The following is a 12,924-nucleotide window of genomic DNA, read 5'->3' as shown; positions in this document are numbered from 1 at the left end:
GAGCTATTGAGTACCGCCATCTTGCGGTCAGATGGTGTAACAGTAAACACGTTAATCGCCTAGACGGTAGATGGCAGTAAACCATTTCAATGTTGACTAACTCAATCGGCGAGGAAGAATAGAGAAGCGAAGTCCCTCCTTTTCCGCTAACCACGTTTCGAAAAAAGAGTTGTGCCACAAATTACACATATGATGTTTGATTAATAAAAAATATTTCGCAAGTCACGAAAGTTGATTGACTCGCAAGCTAACGTTATCGATAACTGACACTAGATTTAATTTTGACCTACGTCACTTCAGTTTATATTCATTTTCCGACGGTAATCCGCCGGAAGGGGAGGGACTTCGCCTCGCGCGCTACTTTTTCAAGTACTTGTTTTGCTGCCTTTGCGCCTTATTATTATTATGCTTTATGATCTTCTTTATGATCGCCCCTACCTGCTAAAGTACTACTCTCACACTGAAGAAACGAACCCAGTTGTATTGGTGAGTGCGTTAACACTGGCAAACGTTACAACAGGGACACGAACCCAAAACGTTAGCTGACAGCTACCGTTAGTTTGCTAAAGTTACCTTTACGTTAACGAGTTAACTCGTAATTAGTTAGTTACGTTGGTAAACTTGTTAACGCTAATGTTGTATATACTCTCTTTTATGGATTCTTTTTGTACCACAAACAGTACTGTATTTGCAAATCTGGTATGTCATAAATGTATAGATGTAGCAGTACTGTCTATCTGCATGTCATACATGTTATGATGAATTGAAAATGGGGGACCCTGATGTAAACAAGACGAAAGTCTTTCTCTGGTCTGTATCCCCTTAACAATTGTATGTATTGAACTGTACTGTACCCATTCTGCAATCTGTTAATACAGTTTTCAATCAATCAATCAATCAATCAATCAAAACCAAGATATACTAATATTAACCAACAGTTAACTAACGTCAAAGCTTGTCGACTACTAATGTTACGAGAGCCAAACAAACAAGCGATGAATTGAATTATGATGAATTGAAAATGAGGGACCCTGATGTAAACAAGACGAAAGTCTTTCTCTGGTCTGCATCCCCTTAACAACTGTGTGATTGATTGATTGAAAACTTTATTAACAGATTGCAGAATGGGTACAATACAGTACAGCTCAATACACACAATTGTTAAGGGGATGCAGACCAGAGAAAGACTTTCGTCTTGTTTACATCAGGGTCCCCCATTTTCAATTCATCAGGACATATATGACATACATGACATACAGATAGACAGTACTAGTACTGCTACATCTATACATTTATGACATACCAGATTTGCAAATACAGTACTGTTTGTGATACAAAAAGAGTCCAGAAAAGAGAGTATATACATTTGATGTAAAAACTGTACATTGGTGGAGGTGGGGGGGGGGGGGGGGCTGTACTGTATTGTACTGTATACTATATGTGTATTGAGCTGTACTGTATTGTACCCATTCTGCAATCTGTTAATAAAGTTTTCAATCAAGCGATAACATATTGATGTAATTGAACATGCTAGCTAATGTTAATAAAAAGTTATCCATCGTTCTGCTAACAATATATAGCTAACAATATATAGCCCTGGCTTGCACATCGCAGTCATGAAAGGGGCTAAGCTAACGTTAGGTTAACTTGCCATCATTTTGACAAGCGTTCCAGTGTTTCCCACAGGATTTTCAGAGACTATGGGGGTGAACCTCTGACCCTCTAGGGGGGTCCGGGGGCATTTTTGTACATTAAAGTTAAATGCATCAATCTGGTGCACTTTGAGAGCAAAATAAAGAGGCTAGATCTATGATGAACTTTGTGCTCAAAACACAAAATCGACTAGACTAGTGCTTCCCAATCCTCTCCTCGAAACACCCCAGCCGTTCAATGTATTTGTTAAATTCCACCACCAGCACACCTGATTCAACTTAACTAGCCCTTTATTAGTTGAATCAGGTGTGCTGGTGATGGAATTTAACAAATACATGGAATGGCTGGGGTGTCTCGAGGAGAGGTTTGGGAACCACTGGACTACTAGAGAGCATACATTTGAGCCATCAAAGAAATTAAGCAAAAGTGGTTACCTGTGTTGAACTGGTTTATTTTTTAGAAAATAAAAAAATATAGTGGATTACTATTACGACTACTACCACTGCCAATACTACTGATACATCCCTATTGGCAAACTTCATATTTAAAAAAAAATAGTAAAAAAGAATAATTAATAAATAAATTCTGTCACCTTCGTTTGCAGTGAGTGAGCCACCATGGACGCTGAAGAGAACAGATACGCTCATTTATTGAAACCTATCCGTGAGCTGACCAAAAATTGGGACATCGATGTGGCTGCTGAGTTAAACGATTATCTGGAGGAGGTAACATTATGCATTTATACATGTCTGATATGTTATGAGCAGGGTTCCCACTCGTCCTGGAAAACCTGGACATTCCTGGAGACTAGATTTCCAGTCATGGAAAAACGACCTAAAATGACCAAATATCCTGGGGGAAAAAATCGTATTGTCCTGTTTTGTGATATGTGTTGTACTGCCTGATTCTTGCCAATACACAGCCCGACTTTGGACAAAAAGTATATGGTGCGGCCCTAGTAACCACTGAATTAGTTGTTGATCCGTCTCCTTGGTCTGACAGCTGGACGAGATGTGCATCTCTTTTGATGGAGGCAAGATCCAGCTGAACTTTGCCGAAGCAGCGCTGCTTATCCAGGGGTCGACATGCATCTATAGCAAGAAGGTAGGTCTATGTCGATGAGTCGGCCCCCCACACAAACCACGAGTCACTGTACATGGTGCTCTAAACGTTAATGGTGAACTTCACTGTGGTACTCATCTTCTGTTGCAGGTGGAGCTTTTGTACAATCTGGTCTACCAAACTCTAGACCTCATCAACGACCAAAACAAGAAGTATGATTCTACTGGAATATTTATCATCATGGACCATATTCACACGGCAGTGAGCTATTTTGCTCTTATGTCCCCCAACCTGAGCAATGGCATAAGAGAGAAAAAGGCTGTTGTGTGAATATGGTCAATGGTGAATCCAGATATATTTACTACAGTAGTTTCCCTATAGATCCTTTGTATCTCGGGGGATGTGTGTGTGTGTGTCAGTGTGTCACATGTGTGTATTTGTGCTATGGCTTCCTTCCAGGCGGGATAAAAAATCGGCAGAATCTGAGGAGGGAGGTGCAGGTAAAGCAGCGAACGATCACGACGCAGACAATGATGTGGTAAGCAGCCTGGGGGCCCACGTCTCTTCTTCTGGGGATGTAAATCGGTTTATACACAATACTGTAAACTATTTAGTTGGTGACTGTGGTAAGTTTTAAGGGGCTAGCGTTACACAATAAATTAGTTAAAATAATACCACAAGTGTGGATTCACTCGCCCAAACCCTGTAGCCGTGCATCGCAGTCATGAAAGGGGCTAACTAGGTCGATAGTCCAGCAACGTTGTGACTGTCCTATTCATCAATCTCACAATATTCGCTAACGTTAGACAGATGGAATACAGCCTTCCATCTAAAAACATAAATGAAAACTTACCACAGTCATGGTATCCATAAACTTCAATCGGTTCGGATCCTTTGAATGAAATTAAAATGTAAACAAACACTGGCCTCACGTTAGAAAGTAGCACTGGTGACGTGAAATCACTGAGCCCAGAGAGGAGTGGTTCGGCAAAAAAATTGTTCCGAGTATATTTGCTTAGAAAACGTAAATGTCGAATTCAATTATTTTTTATTTCTCCACGTGGTAAATACACAGGTCACAACATGTTTACAGGAACGTTTTGGAGTGTATTTCGTGATTGTAGGGGACTGTAGGGAACTTCAGGGTAAAGGTCTGACCCACTTCCAGTGACGAAGCTAAGCTACGCTAACGGTGCGGGCGTTCCCTAAGCCTAATGCATGCAGAGAGACAAAAAAGGTATGTATCTTCTTGTCTAACTCCAGGGAAGATGTTAAATAAGCTAATTTCCCAAAATGTTGGAGTTTTCCTTAGGTAAAAAAAAAATTATATATATATATTTTGTCCTTTTCGAGTAATACACGATCAATCGAGTATAGCATGCGATCAATCTATCTGGATTTTTCTTAAAAATGCCCATCCCTAGTCGATATTACAACACATAATAAATTAAAAAAAAGAACTAAAAAAAAATATATAATCAATCAATTAAACATTTAAAATAATTAAAAACAACTGCAGACTGGTGAAATGGTTTGCTATTAACGACCAATAGATGCTAATGATTTGAGTTTTAAAATGCATTGTAAAACATTCCATGTTTCCGGGGCACAGAAGCTAAAAGCAGATGTTCCTAATTCAGTGCAAACTCTAGGCATCTTAAGTGTGTAAGCCAATCACCAGAGTGAGTATGATGAGGTCCATCTGCTGAACTCCTGTAAAAGTAGCTAAATGAAAACGGGTGAAAATTATATTTTAGGAGATGTTATGAACTTATGATGCATCAAATCTTTTGTTTAATAAATCTGAATCGAATGTGTCGTCGGCTGCATCTCTTCTTTCCGCCTCACTGGTGATCAGACTCTGGATGTTCCTCTTTGTTTCCCTGCAGTTCTCCTCCTACGACCAGAGCGTGTCGGCGAGGTGCAAAGCCTACACCGAGTCCTCCACGGTCAGTGTTCTCTGGAGACGCTCCAGCTCGTCTAACATCTAACATGTTTTCTGCAGGATAATGGGTCATTTACGATGGCTGCAGGCAGGGGTGTAAATGGAGATGGACCTATACCGTCCTAATCTGGACATGCTGCTGTCCTACTGGACATATACGGTCCTAATCTGGAACATGCTGCTGTTCTACTGGACATATACGGTCCTAATCTGGACATGCTGCTGTCCTACTGGACATATACGGTCCTAATCTGTGTAATGACTTGTTGTGGGGTTTGTGTCCAAATGTGTGGCCAGTAGTGGTGGGGGAAAATATCGATACGTAGTAGTAACGCGATACTTTGCGTGGCGATACTGTATCGATACAGGGACGCCAAGTATCGATATTTAATTATTTAAATATTTATATAAAAATAAATTATTTTTTTTATTTTTTTTTGGTATAATGAAGTTGCATTGTTCATTTCAATACCTGTAATAGTACAGTAGTCCACACACATGTGTGCATCCAGTTAAATTGGAATATGACTGTAATACAAACAGTTCAGTTTGTCAGGTACATGCAACACAGTATGCAACAGTAACAGTGTTTACATCTGTCTGCTTGAGAAAATACCATGTTCTGCAATAAAAATGATTGAAGTGAGATGAACAGACTGAACTTTATTTTATTAGATAAAACATGTTGACAAAGTTTTACTTTGCAGTTGAAAAAAGGTAATTCATCGCAATATATCGCAATATTAATATCGCAATACTCTGCATATCGCAATATATTTAGTATCGCAATACTATCGTATCGTGACGCAAGTATCGTGATAGTATCGTATCGTGAGGCCTCTGGTGATTCCCACCCCTAGTGGCCAGTATATGAACATTGGTAGAATTGATGACATCCTGTGTTTGTGTGTGTGGTTCAGGCCCCGTTTAGACGGAAACGCTAGCAGGTGAATCCGCAAAATTTTTTTTTCGGATGTGCCTTTCGTTTATACGGAAACGGCGTTTTTACGGGGTGAAACCGCAAAAAAGTGAGACTACCTTCCAGGGTGGAATTCCTAGAAACGCTAAACCTTTGCGCTCTCATCTAAACTGTCAAACCGCATAAAACGATGACGAAAGGGTTGTCACGGCTCTGGTCGCGCGTACTGCTTACATCACAGGCATGCGCCAGCGCCGCCAGTAGCCTAGAAGCGTAAACAAAGCATGTCTGATTCTATCCATGGCGATCACCTGAAGGCTACATTGGCAGTACTTTTAACCCTTTCACTGCCACACGACAGAAGGTTAACCCTTTACTATCACACAACCGGCTGTCGTGTGGCAGTGAAAGGGTTAAATACACAAGAATCTGTCCCGCGGCGTGACTGGACCCAATGTCTGTGAGTGACTCTGCTTTGGTCCAATCACATTCCCCATCCACAGTCTGCGAATCAGAGGCAGAGTAGGGCGGGTCTTCACAGCACGTCATGTGACATACCGTAATTCCTCTAATAGTAACCCCGGCTTGTATTTGTTTCAACTGTAGCGGATACCAGGCTTGTATTAGGAGGAGGCATGTATAAGAGAGGCCTATATTTCTAATTTTCAAACGGATCATAATGAATAAATCAACATTTTGTGTCAGTTTGAACCCAGTAAAATGTACTGGGTTCATTTATTGAAACCAAGTACTGTATGAAATACGGTAGTAAACAGTGCAATTACAGGTGGTCAAAAAAAGTTAAATAAAGTAAAATAGTGCAATCACAATACTGGTATAATAATAATAACTTCGTTTTATACAATTCTGAGGTAGGCTTACTCTCTTGGTAAACATTAACACCATACCATTATATGGTATTTACTGCACAGCCAGGCCAGCATATAACAACAATAACAAAATATATTGCCTATGGTAAATCCGTTGAGGGAAATACCGTAATTCCTCTAATATACATGAAACCCGGCTTGTATTAGGAGGCCGGCTTATAATTGCTTAGCTCAACAGCGCACCCGGTCATTAATAGAGACCCGGTTTTTAATTGAATACCGGTTACTATTAGAGGAATTACGGTATGCGCCAATCGTGTGACAGCGGGGCTCCGTCGTTACAGCCTCGTCTGCACGGAGAATTCCACCCCAAAACGCTCGTCTAAACGCAAAATTAAAAGTGAAACCGCAAGACGACTTTTGCGGTTTCTGTTCAGACTTCCATCCCAAAACGCTCGTCTAAACGTAGCCTCAGTCTGTGTCCGTGGGGCCTCTCCCACCAGAGTCTCTGATCCTTCCTGTGTTTGTGTAGGGCTGGGCGATATGGCCTAAAAATAAAATCTCAGCTTTTTTCACACCACATCCGATTTACGATTTTAATCGATTTTCTTCTCTAAAAACTAGAAACGCCAAGGAAATCATTCAAATAAGCTTTGTTTTTATTTGACACAAAAATTATCAAACCAAGATGAATTTCCCTATTGGGATTGAAGTGCAAACCTAACTTTCACCAATCTTCACTTAAACATTTTTTTTTTTTTTTTATCGATTTTCATTTTTGAAAATCTTCCTAAATCATTAATTCGAATTAATCTATTAATCGCCCAGCCCTACGTTTGTGTGTCGTCAGTGTGTGTCCGTGGGGGCGGGGCTTCTCCCACCCGAGTCTGATCCTTCTTGCGTTTGTGTGCGTCGTCTAGGGGTGTAATGGTACACAAAAACCACGGTTTGGTACGTACCTCGGTTTTGAAGTCAAGGTTCGGTTCGGGTTTTGGGTACAGTGGGGGAAAGTTTGGCTTTCCGTGTTCCACTCAGTCAGGGGTGATGTAGTGTGCAGTAACTAATTGTACTTGTAGGGCTGTCAACGAATATTCTATATTGAAATTAATAATCGACTAATTATATTAGATTGTGAAAAAAACAGCCCCGGTGGGCGGTCGTTAGTGGTTAACATACCGTTGTATTCGTTCGGTACACAGCCGTTCGGTACGATACGGTACACACTGAAACTGTTCGGTACGGATACGTGTACCTTTACACCCCTAGTGTCGTCAGTCTGTGTCCGTGGCTCCTCTCCCACCCGAGTCTCTGATCCTTCCTGTGTTTGTGTGTGTCGTCAGTCTGTATCCGTGGCTCCTCTCCCACCAGAGTCTCTGATCCTTCCTGTGTTTGTGTGTGTCGTCAGTCTGTATCCGTGGCTCCTCTCCCACCAGAGTCTCTGATCCTTCCTGTGTTTGTGTGTGTCGTCAGTCTGTGTCCGTGGCTCCTCTCCCACCCGAGTCTCTGATCCTTCCTGTGTTTGTGTGTGTCGTCAGTCTGTGTCCGTGGCTCCTCTCCCACCAGAGTCTCTGATCCTTCCTGTGTTTGTGTGTGTCGTCAGTCTGTGTCCGTGGCTCCTCTCCCACCAGAGTCTCTGATCCTTCCCGAGACCAGCGAGAAGAAGAAACTCCCCCTCATCAGGTTGGTAGTTGTTAGATTTAGTTGACTTTTAATTAATGTAACTTCCAGTTCTCGTGTATTCCTTCATTTACATTGACATTGACATTTAGTCATTTAGCTGACGCTTTTATCCAAAGCGACTTACAAGTTCTGTACGACAAGTCATCAGGAAGGGCACAACTCTATCAGCTGAGCAACAATGTTCATCAAAGTGTTGAGTGCTACAGTGTAGGTTAGTTTATTAGGACAAGTGCATGACAGTAATGTTAGTTAGTCCCTTCAGGATAGGACTCTGCGTTGTGGTGTTTGTTGAGAAAAGTCTCTTGAATGGAATCTCCCCTTGAGATAATCTACAACACACGGGCCCCGGTATTCCTTGTTAACAGGTTTATTGACATAAACGGTGACGTAAATCATTGAGCAGAGCAGTGGCTACTCTCTCCTCCAGGCTGAAATACCCAAGTGCCAATATTATTAATATTACCCCCGTTATCGCCCCATCCCATGAGAGCCGGCCTTTGGTTATTTCTAGGGTTGGGTACCGTTCACATTTGAACCGATACCAGTACCAACGATACCTTTTTTTCTGGACTTTACTTTCTCTGTAATAACAAAAATGTATATGTATATTATTTAAGCAATAATACACGAGAAGCCGTGGTATGTCATGCATATTGCCACGGCTGTGATTTTTGCCCATGGGCATCACAGACGTGGCAATATTCATGACATACTACAGGCTTCCTGTGGTATCGGCACCTTGGACAGCTCCGGGAGTTGGGCCAGTTCAAGGCCCAGGCCGTCGACTTGGTGGTGTTGATTTCATTGCGGCTTTTCTCCAGCTCGTCTTTCGTTGGATTGGCATGTCTAATAATGCTGTTTTTCTGAATACCGGTAGATGTAGGCCCCGTCCTCTTTATCTATCCACCCGTTTATGGTTAACGGGTACGTTAAAGCAAACTTAACGTTGTCCGCAGAGTAGATCATGTGTTGACACAGTTTCCGTTTGATGAATGGCAGTTCAAACTGTCTACAACATTCTAAAGCCAGCACAGTGGTATATTCATGGTGATTTAACCGTGAGTATATCATGAATATACTCACTGTTTAGAACACTCTCGACCAATCACAATGCGTGGTCGGAACTACCTGTTGTATAAATATATATCTTTTTTTAAAGTTCAAGGTACCAAAATTTGTCACCGATTGATCTAGCGTGAATCGGTACTCGGTAGTACCGATGTAATTTGGTCGGTACCCTTAAAAGTACAGAGTTCAACGGCGGCTGGGTAGTGCAGTGGACTAAGCACTCGCCTACCACCGCAGAGACTCTGGGATCGAATCCAGCTGTCAGCGGTACCTCCGGCTTGGTCGGTCGTCCCTACTAACACAATTGGCGGTGTTAGCGGGTGGGAAGCCGGTGGGGTATGGGTCCTGGTCGTTGTAAAAACTGCGACTCCTACTGTTCAGCAGGGAGGGGATCGCATTACGTTCCCCCAGTGAAAAGAAGCGGCTGGCGACTCCATGTATCGGAGGAGGCATGTGGTAGTTCTACACCAGGGAGGGGCAACTGGCGGCCCTCACCGACGTTCCATGCGGCCCCAGGCCAATATATATTAAAAAAAAAAAAAAAAAACATATAATATTTTTTAATTTTTTAATTTTTTTTTATTGTATTCGACTAAGAAGAGTTGGCAGTCGACTATGGCTCCTTTCGATCGATTAGTCGACTATTTGACTAATAGGGGTCAGCCCTAGTGTGGACATATGAAACGCTGTTGAAAGTGCCGTGCAGCAATATGGGGGTTTTGATAAACTGTCGGCTGTTGTTACCGATGGAGCACCGGCAATGAAAGGAAAACGCACAGGATTTGCCGGGCTTCTAAGGCAGAGTGGCGTTGAGTGTCCAATGCTGCACTGCATTATACATCAGGTAAGTTCGCTAACATAATTTCCATCTATTGTGGGTCACTATAATGACCAATGCGAGTCGAGTGTAGTCAAATTATATGCGAGAGTCGTTAAATCGTTTTTCTTTTTTTTGATCTGATATAGGAGGCTCTCTGTGCCAAGAAGCTTGACTACTACAGCCATGTTATGGATTTGGTTACCAAGGTTACCAATCTAATTCGTGGAGGCAACAGGTCACTAAACCATAGAAAGTTTGTCTCCTTTTTGGAAGAGATGGACACTGATTATGGCGACTTGCAGCTACACACAGAAATCCGATGGCTGAGCCGTCGGAAAGTACAGGAGCGACATTGAAACACTGCAAATGCAATTCAATGATCGGTTTGAAGATTTCAACGGCATGCAGTCACGGATAGCGCTGTTTAGCGGCCCCCTCACCGCTACGGTGTCAGAGCAGCCCCCACTGTTGCAGCTTGAACTGTGCGAGCTACAGTCGGATCCTTTTTTTCAAGCAAAGAGAAATGAGAGGGGAATTTCGTTTTGGAAACTGCTACCTGAGCCCCGCTTCCCACTCCTCAGGGACTTTGCCCTCTCTATGGCCAGTATGTTTGGGAGCACATACATATGTGAGAGCAATTTCTCAAACATGAAGCACATCAAGTCAAAGTAGAGAAACAGGCTGTCGGATGAAACATTATTTCATCTGATGCAGATTGCATGCACAAACATTGAAGTTGACATTCCTGCTATTGTGCGCCAAATGGAGAGACCACAAGTGTCTCATTAAAGACAGGGGGGAGGAGGAGATGATGAAGAGGTGTAGAGGGGGGGAAGGAGATGATGAAGAGGTGTAGAGAGGGGGGAAGAGATGATGAAGAGATGTAGAGAGGGGGGGAGATGATGGAGAGGTGTAGAGAGGGGACCATTATTATTATTATTATTATTATTATTATTATTATTATTATTATTATTATTATTATTATTATTATTATTATTATTATTATTATTATTATAACCATTATTGACCCACTGTGGGGCGAGGGTGAATGTCATGCCAGTTTGATAAAGGGTCAATGGGAGGCATGTAGTATTGCACTTTACTTTACTTGCACTTTACTTGTTTACTTTTGTAGTGTTCAGATAACACTAATAACACAAACACAAAGCAGCATTCCTGCTGCATTTCACTACAACAGTAAATCAAAAGTGCAATAATAAATGATTGTTAAATGTATACACTTTTATCCTGCTACTAAACAAAACATTCCTGAGTGCTTCATATCCATAACATGCATTTCAGTGTTATAATGTTTTGTTTAGTAGCAGGATAAAAGTTTATACATTTAACAAAATCATTTATTATTGCACTTTTGATTTACTGTTGTAGTGAAATGCAGCAGGAATGCTGCTTTGTGTTTGTTGAGCAGTGGGCTTTAAGTTCATACATTTATTTTATTAGAAGCCTTAATTATAATTGATAATTTTTGTATATATTTGGGGTTACACAGCAATACTTTTAAATTCAGCTGTTTATAAATTCATAAAGTTGAAATTGCATTACTAAATGCATTTGAAATGGAATAAAAACAAAGTTACAACAAATTATAATTGTTTATATACCTTGTGACTATTAGGGCTATTTGAGTGATGGGGTACTACTGGCGGGACTGCCGATAAACAATGCGGCCCCCCAGATTGATTGTGGACATTTTGTGGCCCTCACCATATACAAAGTTGCCCACCCCTGTTCTACACCCTCCCCAGGCCGACAGTGGGGCAATGCGCGCAACGACCAGGAAGGGAATTGGCATAACGACTAAATTGCGATGGGTGAAAAATACAGAAAACTATAGAAAAGTACAGAGTTCCTCAGTTATCTCTTTTCTGGCGCCTAAAGTTCAACACTCACTCTGGCCTTCTAGATTTGTTCCCCCTGCGAGAGACGCCATCTGGATACCTATCTAGTCTAGCTAACTAAAATGTTGACACTTAGCGTAATATCAGGTCAGAAGTAAGAATAGACTGTTCTTTTCATATCAACTCTCTCAGCTTAAGGTCCAAGTGAACTTAGACATATATATATATATATATATATATATATATATATATATATATATATATATATATATATATATATATATATATATATATATATATTGTTTTAATGGTTTTATCTTCTAAGAAAACGCTACAGTATCCCCAATGGGAACAAAACCGGAGGCGAGAACGTTTTTTGTTGAATGTGAATCATCATCACCCTACAGATGTCAACAGTACAGCATTATTATTATTATTATTTCTTTTAAACTTGTTGTCATCTGCCCCCCAGTCTGAAGGGTGAGGTGCTGTGCAGCTGCAAGGACTTCCGGATGAACACCTTCACGGCCGACGCTCTGGGTCTGATCCACCTCGTCCTGGCCGGGGTGGGTCAGGGTGACTGCTCCGCGGCTCCCGTCTCTCTCTACCAGTACCAAGGCACGTTGGCACCAGCACCGCTAGTGCATGGAAGTAGTAGTAGTAGTAGTAGTAGTAGTAGTAGTAGTAGTAGTTTATTCAGTCATCATCTCACACAATACATTATGCACAATCATTTAACAATATTTGATTTTACTAGGGCTGTACCGAATGCTTCGAAGCTTCGATCATAATGTTGACATTTGAATTCTAAATCAACATTTGAATAAAAAAAAACAATAATCTTATAAATCTTTTTTGTATATGTCTATTCAATCTGTTTAAACCAATGGGGTATTTCTTCACAGTTGCAGATAAAGTTTAGGCTACACTAATATTATAATATTATACTATAATGTCACCATCACTTTTGTACCAACCGTGCCCTTATTGGATTATTTATATTTGACGAAACTGATGAGTTATATTCATTAAAGAAAGTTGATTTAATAAATACTCATTTAATTGAGGATTCCTTTTTTTTTTAGACA

At 41.1% G+C, this 12,924-nt stretch overlaps 1 protein-coding gene across 1 annotated transcript in view; it reads left to right on the top strand.

Annotated features, from left to right (window-relative positions):
* The first annotated feature begins 339 nt into the window (after nt 1–339).
* Nucleotides 340–12,924, top strand: part of ncaph2 (non-SMC condensin II complex, subunit H2) — a 38,351-nt gene continuing 25,766 nt past the window's right edge. The window contains exons 1-8 of the mRNA XM_084330325.1: nt 340–486; nt 2,258–2,378; nt 2,656–2,757; nt 2,866–2,927; nt 3,175–3,253; nt 4,605–4,664; nt 8,010–8,089; nt 12,309–12,454. Of these exons, the coding sequence (XP_084186451.1) occupies nt 2,271–2,378; nt 2,656–2,757; nt 2,866–2,927; nt 3,175–3,253; nt 4,605–4,664; nt 8,010–8,089; nt 12,309–12,454 (637 nt within the window). The 5' untranslated portion in view covers nt 340–486; nt 2,258–2,270. The remainder of the gene's footprint in view (nt 487–2,257; nt 2,379–2,655; nt 2,758–2,865; nt 2,928–3,174; nt 3,254–4,604; nt 4,665–8,009; nt 8,090–12,308; nt 12,455–12,924) is intronic.

The sequence above is a fragment of the Notolepis coatsorum genome, assembly GCF_963971535.1.
Source record: "Notolepis coatsorum genome assembly, chromosome: 15".
Classification (NCBI taxonomy): domain Eukaryota; kingdom Metazoa; phylum Chordata; class Actinopteri; order Aulopiformes; family Paralepididae; genus Notolepis; species Notolepis coatsorum.
The sequence above is the reverse complement of the archived record's forward strand: the minus strand, read 5'-3'. Positions and strand labels throughout refer to the sequence as shown.